The sequence below is a fragment of the Drosophila guanche genome, unplaced genomic scaffold, assembly GCF_900245975.1.
Source record: "Drosophila guanche unplaced genomic scaffold, DGUA_6, whole genome shotgun sequence".
Classification (NCBI taxonomy): domain Eukaryota; kingdom Metazoa; phylum Arthropoda; class Insecta; order Diptera; family Drosophilidae; genus Drosophila; species Drosophila guanche.
Window position 1 is genome coordinate 2,684,592 of NW_022995745.1, and position 17,261 is coordinate 2,701,852.

Consider the following 17,261-nt stretch of genomic DNA (forward strand, 5'->3'; position numbering starts at 1 on the left):
CGATAAGATACAAGTTTTAGATTTTGTTTGATCCTATCGAATGGGCGATAGGTCCGTCAGCTGTTTTTGGCGATAGCAAAACAGATGCAGAAAACAAAGAGGAAGCGAAAAGAGTGCAAAGAGAGGATGAACAAGAACCCCTTCAGACATCAGAATCATCACCATGGCGACGAACGCCTGCGTGTCCGACTGCGACAGCTTTGTGGTCTACGACTGCGACATCGGCACCGACGATGCCTGGGGCCTGGCAATGCTTCTGCGCGCAGAGAGCCTACGCATCGCTGGAAGGAAGAGCTTCAGGGTGGCAGCCGTCACCTGTGTCCAGGGCAACACCAGTGTGGACCATGGCACACTGAACGCCCTCCGCGTGCTCTCCACTTTGGATAGGCTGGATGTGAGTATTCCCAATCAGAATGATCAAATTCCTCTTCAACTTTGCCCTCTTTTGTGGTGCGAGTAGGTGCCCGTCTTTAAGGGTTGCGCCGACCCCATTGTGCCACGCACTTGGGCACTTAAGTCCCAGTTCCATGGCGTGGATGGCCTGGGCGATGTGGGCGACTATCCGGCCGTGAATGCCGACCAACTTCTGTCCGAGGAGCATGCAGTGAATGCCATGTATCGGCTGGCCTGCCAGCACCCGGGAAAAGTTGACTATCTGCTGTGCGGACCCCTCACGAACTTCGCCTGCTGCATTAATTTATATGGCGATGCTTTTCTGGATAAGCTGGGCGGCGTCTATATCATGGGCGGCAACATCCTGGGCAAGGGAAACGTCACAAAGAGCGCGGAATTCAACTTCATGATGGACCAGGAGGCGGCGCACATAGTTCTCGAGCGTCTAAAGCGCCCCGCTTTGATTCTTCCCTGGGAGCCCTGCATCGATGGCGAATTCGGGCTGACCCTCGACTGGCGGCTCAACGTGCTGGGCGCTGTCAAGCATCCGTTTGTTGAGCTCCTCACCCGCGTCGAGAGATCGATGCTGGTGCCGCGCGGCTTTGAGAAGTGGGTCAGCTGCGATGCTCTGCTCACAGCCGCCTATCTTTTCCCTCAGCAAATGATCGCCGATGAGCGGGAGTACTACGCCACCGTGGAGCTGTGTGGCGTCCATACCCGCGGTCAAATGGTGCTGGATCATCTGAGAGGCAGATGGGTGGATGCCATTCATGGCAAGGCGAAGAATGTTCGTGTGATCCGTCGCCTCAATGCCGAACCCTTTCGCACAATCATTTCGTATGCGGCTTTCCTGCCCCAAGCGGACGTTGAAATGCAACAATTGTGCAAGGAGGCGCAGCAGCAGCAGAGTTAGAAAGGGTCACAGACCGAATCGTGCCATTGTAAACTAAACAGAAATGACTTATAAATGCACCTCTTTGTTTTGTATATTTAATAAATTGAAGGACTCGCCTGTCTGTTCCAATAACTGATGACGAGCAGATCTGGCAGCCTGGACCTGCTGCAGATAAAAGACAATACGAGGCGGTGGGCAATATCAAACTACAAAAATGTCTGGTGTATATATTTCCTTGATAAATGTACAATCATTGAATAAATTGATGCGAGTGTTCCATAACAGTGTTCGAATTAGCGATGCCACGTGCACAAAGTCTCTAGGTGTATTTACTAATATAAGTATCAGTTTCTATATATTCATTTATATACCATAAGTATATGCATTTTACTACAAAACCAAATACATTTTGAATCTCACAAGAAGACAGTAAAAGGCAGCAGCAGCGGCTCTGTCTCTATTGCCAGCTAAGATATAATCGTATCATTTCTATTGCAAACAGACCCGCGTCTGTTGGGGCCTGATAAGCCAACAGGCGTCAGCTGAGAAACAAACAAAATGTTCACAATTTACGATTACTTTTCTACCTACTCATAATTGACTCAAAGCTGGTTTCGTTTCCTATGTGCAGACAGATTAAATACACTTCCTGCAGTGCGTTTCAGTGACTAAGGGCTTTGATGCTAAGGGGATGCTTTCTACACACTATTCTCATCTATGTAAGTGAGTTAGTTATTCAATAGCTCACAGTTTAGTTTATGTATCCAAATAGGGGCAGTAAATACTCGTAAAATCGAAACGATTTGGTTTAGGCTCAGCTCATAAGCTTCAGTTATTGCTTTCAATTAGTTTTAGTAGAGATTGGATTTTATTCATTTGCTTTAGTTTAGTTTAAACATTAACCTACATCAATTCCTACAATTTCTTAGCTCTTATGGCTGGCTCTGAAACGCACTGTACACAAACGAACAAAGCAAATATTGATCTCCCCAAAAAGGTGCCTAAATAAAAGCTACTATCAAAAATCACACATGAAACTGGGCATGCACAGGGTCACAGGGGGCTAAAGATGGTACAAAAGATAGTACAAATTTGGACATCATCCTATTATCTAGGCACTAGTCAACAAAAGAGGATATTGTGTTGTTTATCCAGCAAACTGGAAACTGAAACTGGCAGGAATTTCGACACAGGCAAAAAGGAAGTGAAACAAAAATTCAACAGTAATATAAAGGTACTTCTCGCAATCGTTCTTCGACTGTCTAGAGTGTCTAGCAAGGGGTTAGCTGGGGGAATATACGATTTGATATATATATATATATAATATGCAGTTTTGTATGTATAATTAGGAAAGGGTCAATGTTTTTTGTTTGAAGATAAGGCCAACTGGAAAAAGGATGCTCTACAAAGGCTTTTAAGTGTGTTTTTTGTTGTGTATCCATAAAGATGTGAACAAGATTTGAATGGCTATCAATCCTACATGTAATCCTTGTGAAAAAAAAAACAAACAAGAATTCCAACAGTGCGTTTTGTTCGATGCTTAGATCCTAGACAGGTATCCCAGTGCGGTCTTTGATTTTTCCTAGGACATTCACATGCACCTTGGAGTAGCCGCTGGGCTTTTTGGCCAGGCCGGGTGCAGCGGCGGCGGCAGCGGCAGCAGCTGCCAGGGGTACAGCAGCCGTTGATATGCCCACATCCAGGGAGGCCGAGCCCGAGGCCGAGGAGAGCGGCGACGAGTGCTTCGAGTCATCCAGATGCGAGGAACGCTGCGTAGATAGCAGCAGATCATCGCTGCTGGGTCGCATCGAGGAGGGTGTATAGATGGGCTGCAGCTTGTCCACCTCATCGTCAATGGCCTTGAACTGCCAGCTCCAGTTGGGCCTGTACAGGAACGGTCGATGATCGAAGCGATTGTCATCGGGACTGTAGCTTTCGGCATGCACCGATGGCGTTAGCACGGTCATCTTGTGCCGATTGATGGCATAGCAGCGAAAGAAGTGCTTCACCTTGTCGGCCACCTCCTTGGGACTGAGGTCCCCCTTCCAAGTGGCCACCAGGCGGCAGAACATGCTGTATGGGCCACAGAAGGACTGCTTGCGCAGGCGCCCATACTCGCTCAGCTCATCGTAGGTCATGCCCATGTCCTGCTCATCGGTCTGCTGCAGTTCCCCGTTATCCTGCAGCGGCTCCAGCTCGGCGGTGGGCGGTGCCTCAATAATAGACTCCAGCACAGGCAGATTGTACCTATTCGAAACGAGAACCGGCGTCAAGGAAGGAGAATCGAATGCGCAAATTCTTATATTACTTCTCTTTGGCGTAGACCAGAAAGCGTCGCAGATCCGTCTTGGATATACCCCCAATGGGATTAATGTCCGCCGACGAGCAGTCATATTTGGTCAGATATCCACGCAGCGATTCATCCACATTCGCCGAGCCCAGGACAAGCAGGCCACCCGGTCGATTCCTCACCCACAGCATAAGCTGCGCGAAAATGTACGCCAGGACCATGCGCAGGCGTGACTGAATGTTCTGCAGCGCCAAGTTCTGACGCGCACAGCCGCCCTGTGTGCGAAAGCGTGGCGTCAGACCGGTGACGGCATTGAAGATGCCCAGCAGGGCATTCACCGCCAGATCGATGCTGATCTCGATGTGATAGCTGCCCAGCTGGTTGGCCAGTTGTGCGGCCCGTCGTCGCGTCTCCTTGCTGCTGTTGACGCTGCCCATGTAGCAGGTGACCAGCAGGCGGTTGCAAAGCGTCGCGGCATTGTCGGGCGTGTAGTCCGTGTCGGCCAGGATCTTCCGGATGTCGTGCAACACCTGAGCATCGCCCAGCTGTACGGCCTGCACAATCTGGCGGCACATGGAGTGCACAATGGTGGCCGAGCTGCTCGAATCGATGCCACCGCTGAGCGGCAGAAAGAAGCCGCCCTGGCCGGAGCGACGCAGATAGTCCCAGAGCCAGCAGGCCGGCCCCAAGGCGATCTCCTCCTCGGGCGTGTGGCTGGGCCAGTGCAGCGGCGGCGTTGATGTTTTGAAGATGTCGCTGTGGGTGGACATCTCAAAGTCACAGTGGATCCGCGGATAGTTGGCCGCATTGGCGGCCGCGGTGCAACGCGAACGCAGGCTCACACGATAAGCGCGTATCTCCTCCAGATCAATTGTGGCCAGGGTCACCTCGACGTCCTGCAGGGCAAACTGCTGGCCCCTGGCGAGCAGCTCGCCATTCAGCGCAATCGCCGAACAGCCATTGAAGTACACCCTCTGGCCGTCGCAGCCGCGCAGATTGCTAAACAGATATGCACCACCCGCCTTGAAGCTGGCATTCCGTATCAGGTCCGAGGTGATGTGGGCCTTGCGCAGCTCCATGTAGCTGGCGGACCCATTGACGATTACCTCCACGCCGGCCAGCGACATTTCGATGTGTTTGCTGCGCACATTCCACAGCTCCTCGCATATCTCATAGCCCAGGCAGGTGTCGCGTGTGGCGATCACCGCGTCGCCAAATGGCACCGTCTGCTGCCCCGTATGCTGCGATATCATGCGCGGCAGCAGGAACTCCTCCGTTTGCATGGACTTGGTCCAGGCAGTGAACCAGCGTGACTCCCGATAATTGCCATCGTCGCACATGGCCATTTTCGGTCGAATCAGCAGCAACTGGCGATTAAAGAACGCCACGCGACAGTTGTAGGCCACATTCCGATGCATTACCGGCATACCAACATCCACCAGCATGTTCTCGCTGCAATTATGCAATTATTATTGATTACAATTCATTCTTTTGCGTAACAGTTTACCTACCAAATGGGCGACATCATGATCTCCAGCAGCACCTCCCATGAGTGCAGATATGTGTCCGGCTCTCGAAAGTGATCCTCGCAGCTGTAACCGCTGTTTTGGGGGAGAGGAAAAGAAACGGTTTGTTAGTTTCGTTGCCGTTGTGTTCCCATGTTCCCCGTTCCCCGTTCCTCATACCAGAAAGTGGTATTTTCTAGTATGTTATGTTAAGTTATACGCACACATAAATACTCTTTCTTTGTAGCTTACAGAATGTGGAGGTAATTCAAGTGAAATGAAAGGCATAAGGGTACTTACCTAACCTCCAACTCGGGTCCAGTGCGATAGCTGGCGCCCATATCTTTGGCCTCTAATATGGATTGCAATATCCTTGCCAAATTTCCCTCAAAGTCCAAGGCCCATTGATTCAGTGTGGATACAGCCACAGTTATTTTGCGTCCCATTTTGTATTTATTTTATTTGTATCTCCTGATTGTTGCGAAGTTTTCTTTTTGTTATGCTCCTCTTTGCGTTTGTTTAGGTTCTTCTTTTTTTTTATTGTCAGTTCAAAAAAATTGGCAGTTATCAACTGGAAAATGGAAACAAAAACGATTGGGAGGTTGAGGGTCTTTAGGCTTAATGAACAATGCAGTTGCAGTTGCAATTGCAATTAATTTGATTGCCGCGGCGATGCAGCAAACGCGACTTCCTCGAGTCTCTCAGCTCTTGGCTCTGCGTGGTGTTTGGTTCCCATTTGGGTGCCCATTGTTGGTGTTTGTTTTGTTGTGGGTATATCTGGGTCTGTATTGATCAAACAAACGAAGCAAAGAAAGGGCCAGGGGCAAGGCAGGGCAGTGGTAGAGGTAGAGCAGCAGCACCCGCCGACGTAGCCAGGCAATGGATATACTCGTGGAGGTACGGGAAACTCTCTCGGAGATAAGGGAAATCTACTGGGCTTACCTACATATGTGTGTGATCAGCAAGTTGGGGGAGAATGCTGGCCTTTTATTTTAATCTCAAGAGGTAAACGAATGGTTGAAGCTGTGCTTCATCATTCATCATTCATGGCAGCAGTCATGGGCGCACTTTCGGCATTTTGAGTGAGCAACAAAAATTGAAAGCATCCCCAAACACCCCCCCACACAACCACTCCCGACAGTATGCAAATTTACCTTTTGCGAGGTTACCAAAAAGTTTAAAACACGCAACGCACACGCCTCGTACGCCCCAGCTCCTGCACCTTCTCATGCGGCATTCATGCATGCCTGAGGTGGGAAAAACTGTGCATTAAGTTCAAAGTTCATTCGCCAAGAAGCCCAACCACCCACCCACTCCGGGCGCATATTTCATTTCTCCTGGTTTGTGTTGATAGCCACCTGACAGGAGGAACGGAACACACGCTGAAAAGCACCAAAAACACCAAACCTCAAAGCCCAACTGCCTCAAACCATCAAACCAAGTGGCATGCCAGTACGTACGTACGAGCTCGTGCTCCTCACAAAGTTGCGTTTAGAATTCTCTTCGACAATGGCTCAGAGCGCGTGTGGTGTGCGTGTGTGTGTGTGCGTGTGGCCTGTCAGGTGGTCTTTTTGGGGGCAGGGCAGCCTGCGTGTGGCAAGACAAATGCATTGAACTTTGAACCGCGCCAAAGTGCACAAAATCAGAAGCAAAGCAGAACAAAGCAGGAGCCGGTAAAAAAAGCAACAAGAAAAAAATGCAGCAAAGGCCGAGCCTCAAAGCGAAAAGAGAACGAAACCTTTTGCCAATTGGCAGCCAATTTTAATGGCACATAATCAGTGGACGGAGAAGTGGAACGGGTGGAAAAGGCCCCAGTACATACTCTGCATAACGGGTGAACACTGGAACGGTGCGTACAGGCTGGAACACACACAGAGAGCGGGAGAGAGTCGTGGGAGAGAAAGAGAGTGTCGAGACGAGATCTGTTCCAATAAGAGATCCAGCCAATCGATAAATATGATTTTATGCTACATGGAGCACCCTGTTTTTGCTCCTTCGCATGTGCATTATTGGAAGCGCTGGCACTGGCACTGGCACGCCAAGTCCAACTTTGGCAGCCATATAGATTACGGGTAATGGGGACTGGTACTGAGACTGGGAATCGGGAAGTGGAAATGAAAATAGCAATGGGGCTGGGGCTGGGACAGCAGGCATCCTGGGCCAGTCGGCTAGGCTGCTGCTGCTACTGGTGCTGCTACTGCTGATAGCTGCCACTAATGCAACTAATTCGCTTTGATTTGTTTGCCAGCACCAGCACCACCAAGAGCCCATACTCCTATCACATTGTCACGAAGTGTTTGGGGCCGCTTTTTCCGGCTGCCAAACGGCATCCGGTAGCCAGTAATCCGGTATCCGGCATTGGTGGCCGTTCATTCACTCGCCACCGGAGGACGACGCGTAAAATCCCTCAAAACAGGGGGGAGAGAGAGATTCGAGAAGAGAAAGTGTGCCGAGTGAAAATAGAAATCATTCATATCTGTGCTCCATTACATTCGGACTAGTAGCAGGCCAAAACATTGTATTCCAATTCAATTCCTATATTTATTTCCTATTCATAGTAAAACGTTTTTTTCTTAAGTTTCGCTCGCTCTTGCACCTACACACACGGACAAAATATTAAGTTCACACAAAATAATACAAGTGATAAGCAAGCAGTGGAGCATCAGATGTCCACAGCTCAACGATGCAGAAGGATAAAGAAAGGGAGAACAGCGATCAGCAACAGCAAAAGCAGGCGACAAACGCTGGTGAGTGCCGCAGGCTAAAGCTTTCCCCTTAAATAAACCTAAAATGCAAAACATCAAGGGCTTTAGTGGCTCCTAATTGGTACCTAATTGGTAACTAGCAACCAAAACAAAACAAAAATCCCAAGAAATCTATTTATCGCCTTGCTGGGTAGGGTGAAGTGAAGGGAGTTTGCTGTTTCTATTGCCATTTCTTCTGTTTTTGGCCGTGCAATTTCCGCTTCCGTACGTAGCCTCCTGGCATTTGACGTACCTGACGCCTGTCTGACGTCCGTGTCCGTTCCACCCCGTAAATAGTTTTAGAAAAATTGTTTCTTTTTTGGGTTCTTGCGTCTATTTTTGGGTTCGTAGCTCCAAATGCATATCAATAACAGAGCGGAACACGAGCACCTAGCACTTCGCGCTCTCTCTCTCTCTCTCTCTCTCTCTCTCTCTCTGGTTTGGCTCCTGTCACTGTCTTGACTTGGGACTGCCTGTCCCTATAGTGTGGGAGGATCTGGGGGTACTGCGGGCGGCCGCAGCCAAAAATAATACACGAAACCATTTGAGCAAACATCACAAAAAGGAGACGCAACCAATTGGTAAAGCAAAATGACAACACCGAGTCATGCAAGCAAGCTCCAGCCCCAGCCCCAGCCCCAACAAATGGAAACAAAGAGAGTGACTGATGGTGGGGGGAGGTGTAGGGTGTTGCAGCAAAGTGTTGAGCCTAGGTTTGAGTAAGAGCAGGGCGCTCCAATGACGCATTGCAGACAGACGAACGATACGGCCGCTCAGGTAACTGCTTGCTGATGGAAAATATATTATACACGTCAGGCCAATGGATTATTTAACCCCAATGTTTATTAATTAGTTCCTATAATAGTTCCTTTATCTATATTCCACACTGTCCTATGCCCTGCGCTGCTTTCCATACTCTTTATTGCGCGGCATTGAGCCCCCAATTCTAAGGACCTCTCTAAGGACGTCCCGCCGTTGCCAGGCCGCTGTCAAATGCCAATAAGCCGACATCGTCTCCATCTCCGACAACAACAATAACAGCAGGAAAAAATACTGAAAAATTGGTGCCAAGCGGCTCATGCAAAACACACAACGCGAGGAGAGGCCGCAACAAAAAGAAAGAGAGGCAGAGCCAGAGACAGAGAGTGGGAGCTCACGCGCTCAAAACAGTAGGCAACATAAAGAAGGAGAAAGAGAGAAGGAAAGAGTGGGCTGTGCACTTTTACAGGGGGGCTTTAGCTCTCTTGTTTGCCACTTCGACCTCTGAGAGAGCGGGCAAGATCGGAAATCCATGGCTGCAAAGCATTTGTCCCTGCTCAAACGGGATTTCCTATGTGTGTAGGTATTTATATATATTTTAAAACTGCATAAACCATGTTTGGGTCAGGAAGTTGGGTTTGGGTGGATTGGTGGTCGTAGCAATGGAAGGTGAGACTGGAGTTAAGCGGAGTGTTCTTTGTTGCGCTGTTTACAGCCCATGTCGTGCGCAATTTATGTTAATCACAGCCAGAGTTGCCACAAGTCCTATTCGTCCACCTCCGCCAGAAGGCAAAAACAGAGAGAGAGAGGGAGAAAGCGGTGTTAGTGGTGCCTCTTCCTCGCTCTCCCTCTGTCTCTTTCATGACCACTCCAATCCCCCAAAGCCACCCACATGCCCGCTTGTGCCGTGTGTAGGCCTACAACAAAATAGCGAAAAACAATTTTTTTCGGTGCCTTGCACAAAGGCAACGACGTGGCAGCAACAATTTTAATGCCGTTGTTGCCGATGCCGTGGTTTACTGTGATTCGCAATTTTGCCACAGCCCCAGGCACAGGCCGGAGTCAGAGTCAGAGTCAGAGCTAGAGGAGCCACCATTGTCGTCCAAGCTCGACGGAGAGTCAGTCCGCAGTTGCTTTGAGAGCGAGCCTGAGGCTGGCAGCCAAGTGGTCCCGTTACTTACGGAGACTGCAGCAGACAGCAAAGGCAGAGGCGAAGAAGAAAGGAAAGTCCATCCATTATATTCTGCTGGACAAGTGCGGGAGCGCGCGTCTTTGTCCCGTTACTCGTGCAATCTATTCTTTTGTATTATTTTGTGTGTGCGCCGCTCGTGTTGTTTCGTGCCTCAAGTGCCCACTGAGTCAGCGTTCTTTGCACCATATGGCGGATGAGACAATAACAGTTGCAACAGCAGCAGCCGAGGCATCATCCTTCAGCTGCCTGCTGCGTACATTGAGCGCTGCTTCGATAAGTCGCCGTCATCGGCATCTAATCAAGCCGACATATCAGCCCTTAATTCAGCCTAGGATTCAGCCGCAGCAGGCAGCGACAGAGACTTCCAGCGAGCGCTGCTACAGCAGCAGCAGCTGCAGCGATGAGGAGGAGGATGAGGATGACAACAACGACAACAGTGGCACACACACTCACACAGGCGAGAGGTTGGCAGAACAGCAACATCAGCCCGTCGTTGTCGTCGACGAGGACAGCGTCAATGTAAATTTGGTGAGAGCAAACTTCAAATGCAATGACATGGAATGCTCTCTCGTCCTGGGCGACTATGTGAATGGTGAGTGTCTCCGTCGTCCCTCGCGACATCACATACGCAATCTAAGTGCTGCTCTCAATGAGATGATGTATGGACGTGCGCTTGCACGTTTGCAGTTTAGATCAAAGACTCATTATAGGCACCTCGGGGGAATACAATTCAGTATGGTTCCCAAAGCCCATAATTCGTTTTTCACTTTCAATTCATGTTCGTCGTTAGTCTCTGTCGCAATTATTATTCTGTTTATTTTGGCTGTAAAAAAACCTCACCCACGCGTGTTGAACACTGCCAAAATGTGGCAAGCGAACATTTTTAATTGCAATTTGTGAATTTTTAACCCAAGCGATAGCAACAACAAACAGTTAGAGGAAAGAGAAATAGAAAAGCAATGTGCGGGGCCAAATCTTTGGATACCCTTGAAAATGTATCCTTTATATGGGTACATATACATAAGAGAAGTACGATTTTTCCCACGCATTTCTACTGTGCTATTTTTCTCTGAGTGTAGACATACATATGTAAATGACTTAACCGAAAATAGATAAATGTCTGAATGTATTTTTATGGTGACCGATATGCTGTGTTACCAACATGTGTACGAAATAGGTATACCCTATTTGAAAGGGTATTCATACATAATAAGAGCACAACACGAATATGAGAAAGTGCGAAGCGAAAGAAAGAGAGCGCGCTAATTCGATGATTGACGAGGGCCAAGCATGTGTGATGGGAGGGATGAGATGCGGTGCATGGGATACAGTTCGGTGAGAGTCTTTTCACCTTGGCAGTCATGGCGGAGCTTGCCAAAATAGAAAACACATAAATTGCACGATCAAGATCATTGCTGCCGCTGCTGCTGCCGCTGCCCCTGCCACTACTGCTGCTTCTGTGCATCTATTTGCGATGACATAATCCAATAAGCAGAGCATTAATCAAGTGATAGAGGGAGGGGAGAAGACACATGTGGATTAGCACTGACTGACTGCGCCCTCTCATTGCGTGGCTCGTGGCTATCCTCGCTCTCTCCTTCTCTCCCACTCTTTGACACCTGTTCGTTTTGTCTCCGCGCAGGCAGCTGACAGCACAGCTGCCGCTGTGGGAGGAACGGGACCTCAGAAATCTACGACTTTGACAAATTGGTTTGGCAGCGGGTTTTTTTTAAATTTTTCTTTGCTTCAGCATTATCTGATCGTGAGGGATCGTAATGGCCGTAGCCTCAGGCTACGTTTTTGAAATATTTAGAGGCAGGGCATGGGCATGATGTCTTAGCTTCCCGATAGATCGATCATGCGGCTTTAACTAGAAAATCACTAGCTAGAGAACAACAACCTTCCGTCTGAATTGTCGTGTTGTGGCCTACATCCCCCCACTACCCAACGTAAACGATAATCTAATGATAAAAGTGCTGCTCCATCCAACGGTATACATTCCTTCGATCCACTTCCAGGAATCATTTGTTGCTTGTTAGAATGTATACAAATTCCGTGTTGCTTTTTTTGTGTTTCTTGCTTGCCGTATCCAAGGCTGGGTTGCCTTTGCCTTTGGCTTTGTTTGAGCACCAGCCGGAATCGAATCGAATCAAATTCATGTTCATGGCATGTCTGTGTGCATGCATGGGCATGTCTGGGCCTCAGTTGGGGCCGTCTCGTCTCTCTATGCCACATAGAATGCCAGGACTACCTTGCACTTCCTCTATTCTTTTTGTGTTTTTTTTGTGTTGTTGTTGTGGTTGTTTTTTTGGCGTTAGAGACAACCAACAGCGACAGCAGAGAACAACGACTATAGGACTGGAGAGGCTTGGGTTTGTTTATTTGTTTATAACAGTCGCACAGTGGAAATTCGAGTTGGCACACAGCAGGCGGGCCCCAGCTATCGAATGGGGAAAACCACTCAGTATCGCCGCGACGCGACGCAATGCGAGTCGGAGTCGGTTCGAATAGGAGTCGCCTTCGAGCAAACCAAACAAACTCAAAGAGAAAGCCACAAAAAAATAACAATAATCAGCGTCAAAATGCCGCCTAACGAGGGCCTAAGAGGCGACGACACAAATTATATCCAGAGACTTGCATAAGACAGAGCAGAACGAGCAGAGAGCCCATCTATCCACATACGAATACTGCTGCAAGAAGTACCAACAGATTTTGCATTTTCATGTTTGCCTAAGCCAAATTAAACTGCAATCGAACTGCTCTGTTAAATCAACCCGAGAATTGTGCGGTCCGCGTACTACATCAAATGGATTATCCAGCCCTGCATCATACTTCTTTAGTAATCCTCTCAAGTCCCATTGCCATCATGTCGTAGGCTAAGCGGATCCTAAATCATGGACTTTGTCGGCGGCGGTGGGCGCGTGCAATTTCTCCAGGCTCAACTCTTTCCCGTCTGCACGTTGACCGCATCCAGTGGAGGTACAAGTTAGTGTTTTCTTGTTAAATAATAGTTATACAAGTATGTGATATAAGAATGACTAAGATAACCAAAAGAGAAAGAGAGCATTCGCTCTGAACGATTCAGAAAGAAAAGTCGGAAATTCCAAGAGAACTTTAATCAAGTAATTTAATTCGCAGCTGATTGCTTTTAGTGAGTTAAGGTTCCAGCTTTCAGACTGACTCTCACAGCTGCTGCATATAACACAGGAATCAATAAAAGTGGATAATTTGGGGGAAGTTCATATATACAATTGGGGACCAAAATAATTGTCAACAATTCAACAATTGACTGACGTTTTGTGTAGTTAAAATATGATCCTCAGGAAATGCTTACTTTCAATTGGTTATAAATTGCGTTGTTGCTTGTTGCTGGGTTTGTTGTACGAATTCGATTGTCTAAGGGCACCTCGGTGTTATTTGTTTTTTGTTCTTTTCTGTTTTGTTTCTCTTCTGTTGGTCCTTTGCTACATGGCCATAGTTTTGGGGCGGAGAATGGAGTGGCACTGTTCAATGGTCGTCGCTCCTGTTGCCTTCTCCAAAAGTTTTCGTTGTGAATCGTTGTTTTGTTTTGTTTTTGGAGTCTGTTAATGAAACTCTTTGGCTTCTTTTCTCGTTCCGGCCTTTGGTTTCCCTTTTGTATTGTCCTGCTTTGGCCACACACCCACACACACACACACACACTGCTGCAATCACTGAAAGATGAAGAAATCGGATATAAATTGGTATTAGAATTAGCATTAAACTTGTTTCCGCGCTTGGTTGGGGGCTGTCATGACAACGCCAACAAAATCATTAACACACAAAAGGAAATCACACAGAAATCACAGAACTGCAGAACAGAAGTTGCAAATCAAAAGAAAATCAAAGTCGTTTTTCCATACCATCCAACAGGCAGTCCCTCCATAAAAATACATTCCCAGTTCATTGAATTGCGATTAATGATATTTTCCCCCAGTCCGTGCATAAATCAACAGAACCAAAAAACCACCTCCATTTCCCATTAATTTCGTCGTCTTTGTCGTTGTTGTTGTTTTTGTTGTTTTCGCTGCGCTGCGCTGCGTTGCGTTTCGGGGGAAAATGTCGGTCATTGGCTGGGGTTTGGTTTTCCTTTGCTATTTTTTCCACGGGGCATTTCGTTCGGTTCGAGTCTGATGGCAATAACCATCGCATATTGAGCATGCAATTGCAGGTGGAAATGGGTGAAGACGATTGCGGGAATGCCCTGTTCTCAAATCGAACGGCAGATAGGAAGGGATAAATAATAATAGTATGTATCTGGACTAACTTGGCTCCTAATTAGGGCCGGGGTGTCAGGAGTGCGTTGTTTATTGTCATTCGAAATCATAGGTCCAACAACGTTCTCTTTTGCAGCATTCGCTTGTGCGTCTCGAGTCTAGTCTGTGGTGCGAACAAAGCTAAAGGACGTCTACCTTTGTTGAGTCTTGTGTGGCTTCTCATAATAAATCCAAAATTCAACGACCACAAAAAACAAAGAAATCCAAAATATTCGAATAAAACCCAAAACGAACAAAATATATAAAGAAAAGATCCACAATGGGGAACAAAATGCTGAGAAAATTGTGAAATTCTATGCATTTTCTTGTGGGGGAACCACGACAGATGAGATTTTGTATTGCGACGCAGCGCAGTTGCTGATCGGTTCGGGTCGGATCGGGCCTGGTCTGGTCTGGTCTGGTCTGTGGGTTTGAGGCATTGGCCGAATGTTTCGAGCATTTTGGGGGATAAACAAAATGCCATAAATATTACAAATTATAAAACAATTTAAAAAGTTGATAAATAATATGCAAAACAATTTTGTTTGCAATTAGAAATCTCGGCAGCCGATAGCCGCGGTCGCATGGCATTCATCGGTGCCAGCGCGACGCCGATTGCTGCCTGCATTTGAGCATGAAAATTTAATTAATGCTAAATTCCTGCCAGTCTACCGTCCCCCTGTGCTCTGCAGTCGACGTCGCGTCCGTTGCATGCAGCAGGCGGCTCGTGCTGAGCGCAACATTTCAAAACAGAGAGAGCTTTGGGTGTCTTTCCTATCTTTCTTTAGTTTTGTTAATGAATGAAAGAAGGAATGTGGGAATGTCTCTTGCCTTTGTTCTTTTTGGGCAACAAACAATTGGCATCGATTCGGTGGACAGAGAGGACAGGGCGGGCTACCCACAGCAAAAGGTACAACTATTCGTTAAACAAAAGCTCCAGCGACAACTGGCATTTGAAAGCTCAAAAGCCACAAAGAATGGAACGGGACGGGAATGGGAAGGCATTACGCATGCATCGCTTCGAGTGCAAGGTCAAGGTCGTCGTGGGGCAAGCTTTATGCAACCAAAGTGGTTTGTGTACGTGTGTGCTGAATATCAAAGCAAACAAACAATTGAAACAACAGAATATTAAATTACTTTATGCAAATATAAAAATGCACCTGAATTTCGTTCCTTCACCCATGGAAAGAATTCACTGCAAGTCTATGTAGACTTGGTCCATTTCCAATGTAAATCTTTATTCATGAATCACCATACATACATGAACAATGTTTATTTTGTTTGTTGATATAATAACGAGAGATTTTTATCGTATATGATTGCCCCTTGGGGAGCATTGCTCCGATTCATTCAGTAAATAAACAACAAAAGTTTATTCGAAAAGTGCAACGCAGTACATATGGAAATTTGTTATACAAATATTTTGTGTCGATGCAATTTCAACTGATTTCGCCTTTACATTATCCAAATAGTACTTTTTCGGTATTTTTAATACCATTTTTTACTTCTTTAAGTTAGGGGGGAAAATCAATGGAACCTCCGATTTTTCTATGGAATTTTTCGATATCTTTTTATCTATAGTTTCTCGCTGATTTTAACCGTTAGCCATTACAAAAAGTTAGATTTAAGGTGAAGAAGATCACCAACACACACACATACAGACATGGAGGAGAAAGCTCAAACACCCAAAACCCCACACAGGACAACGGTAAACAGGTGCAAGCAGCTGATGGGGTGCACAAAAAAAAGCTCAAATGCGCACCCACTGCTTGCGTCGCGCCGGCAGCGAAAGTGCAAAAGCTCTCTGCCACACTCTCACTGGCGCCGCGCTCGCTCACACGCTCTCACTCGCTCTTTTGGGTTCCTTGCTCTTTCGCATTAAATAATATTTGCTGTCCGCTGCCGCTGTCGTTGCCATTGTTGCCGTCGCTGCCGTCGTCGACTCGAAGTCGCAGTGGCAGTACGAGAGGTGCACACGCATCGACGTCGCCAACCGACGCCAACGATGGCAGAGACAACCGAACCGACGCCAACGGCAATGTCTGTGTGGCAAAGGAAGATTTTGAGCATTCCTCCACATTCGCTTGGGTTTTCTGTTTTAGTCAACAACGCGGCAACGGCAAGCGCCAAACGACACAAACAAGAATCGCCTCCGACCGACCGACCCACCTCAAGAAATCTCGAAAACAACACGAAATTCCAAATTGAAATTGAAATTGAAACCAAATATCGAGTAAATCGAAATCAAAAATCGCGTAAATCGAATCCAAAACCAAAACAAAAAGACAAGTTCGAATCCAAACGGTTCCTCGATCTCCATCTCTCTGAATTCGGGTATTCCCGAATCAAGTTCGAAACAAAAGTAAGACATAATCGAATTATAAGTCGAATTGCAGCGATTATGTGCTCTCCAATCTCTCTGTTTATTATGCCTATGAATATCTCAGAATATCTAGCTATCTGTCTATAGGTTCTGTACAAAGTTTTCTATAGATTTTGCTTCGAAATACATTTTTATTTTGGTTATTTTTGTTTTGTTTTTGTGTTGTTTTGTTTGAGTGCCACACGAAATTTTTGAATATCTTTTGCCAAAAACAAGCAATAATTTCGGTCCCGAAAACGAAACAGCTGTGCGTGTGTCTTCCACTCAACCACTCTCTTGCGCTCTTTCTCTCTTTCTTTCGTTTTGTGTTTTCATTTTCGGTTGTATTTCTTGTTGTTTTGAAGGAGCAGTACCCCCCCCCCCCCCCCCCCCCCCACCACCACCAACTCGAGTGCGATCTGTTTGCCGGTAAGCGTTGAGGATTCACAGAAATCCATTGAAACGAGCTGTGAAACAATTTGACATACTTTTACTTAGCGTCTACATATCTTCACACAAGAGGATGATGAGTGCCCAAGTGTCGTGCAAAATTATACACATATTCAAGCGAGTAATCTCTGCCCTGACATGTTCCGAGAATAATTCAAAAAGACAATCCCCCGCGAACGTGACAACTAGAGAGCTCTGTGCATTAGATTAGTTGTGGGGAAGAGGATTCTTGGCAGAGCTTTTAATGGAAAATATATCCATACAGCAATCTCCATTCCACAGATTGCAGAAAAATTCTCTTTTTGGTCAAAAATGTATTAGAGATTGTGAAGGGAATTCACATCCATACCGGAATCGATATGGGAATTTATTTTAAATATTTCTTGAGAATATTTAG

General features: G+C 46.9%; 3 protein-coding genes across 15 annotated transcripts in view; 2 read left to right on the forward strand and 1 right to left on the reverse strand.

Annotated features, from left to right (window-relative positions):
• LOC117581561 (pyrimidine-specific ribonucleoside hydrolase RihA) lies at nt 1–10,197 on the forward strand. Of its 2 annotated transcripts, XM_034268892.1 has the most exons (3): nt 1–394; nt 461–1,300; nt 10,159–10,197. In XM_034268892.1, exons 1-3 carry the CDS (start codon nt 164–166, stop codon nt 10,180–10,182), a joined length of 1,095 nt encoding a protein of 364 aa, XP_034124783.1. In that variant the 5' UTR covers nt 1–163; the 3' UTR covers nt 10,183–10,197. The 2 variants fall into 2 exon arrangements, with proteins under 2 accessions (XP_034124783.1, XP_034124784.1); XM_034268893.1 differs by lacking the exon at nt 10,159–10,197 and having other exon boundaries at nt 461–1,420.
• Nucleotides 2,050–17,261, reverse strand: part of LOC117581558 (glutamine-dependent NAD(+) synthetase) — a 28,813-nt gene continuing 13,601 nt past the window's right edge. Inside the window, exons 2-6 of the mRNA XM_034268890.1 lie at nt 13,113–13,470; nt 5,384–5,654; nt 5,090–5,179; nt 3,597–5,030; nt 2,050–3,535 (exon numbers count right to left, since the gene is read on the reverse strand). Coding sequence (XP_034124781.1) covers nt 2,836–3,535; nt 3,597–5,030; nt 5,090–5,179; nt 5,384–5,529 — 2,370 coding nt within the window. The 5' untranslated portion in view covers nt 5,530–5,654; nt 13,113–13,470 and the 3' untranslated portion in view covers nt 2,050–2,835. The remainder of the gene's footprint in view (nt 3,536–3,596; nt 5,031–5,089; nt 5,180–5,383; nt 5,655–13,112; nt 13,471–17,261) is intronic.
• Nucleotides 7,700–17,261, forward strand: part of LOC117581551 (cytosolic carboxypeptidase Nna1) — a 22,586-nt gene continuing 13,024 nt past the window's right edge. For 9 of the 12 annotated variants that reach the window (XM_034268869.1, XM_034268871.1, XM_034268872.1 and 6 more), the window contains exons 1-2: nt 16,076–16,414; nt 16,780–16,843. In XM_034268869.1, the coding sequence (XP_034124760.1) occupies nt 16,091–16,414; nt 16,780–16,843 (388 nt within the window). In that variant the 5' untranslated portion in view covers nt 16,076–16,090. Of the gene's footprint in view, nt 7,831–12,657; nt 12,758–16,075; nt 16,415–16,779; nt 16,844–17,261 lie in introns of those variants that run through there. The other 3 variants (XM_034268876.1, XM_034268883.1, XM_034268877.1) reach the window with 2 other exon arrangements.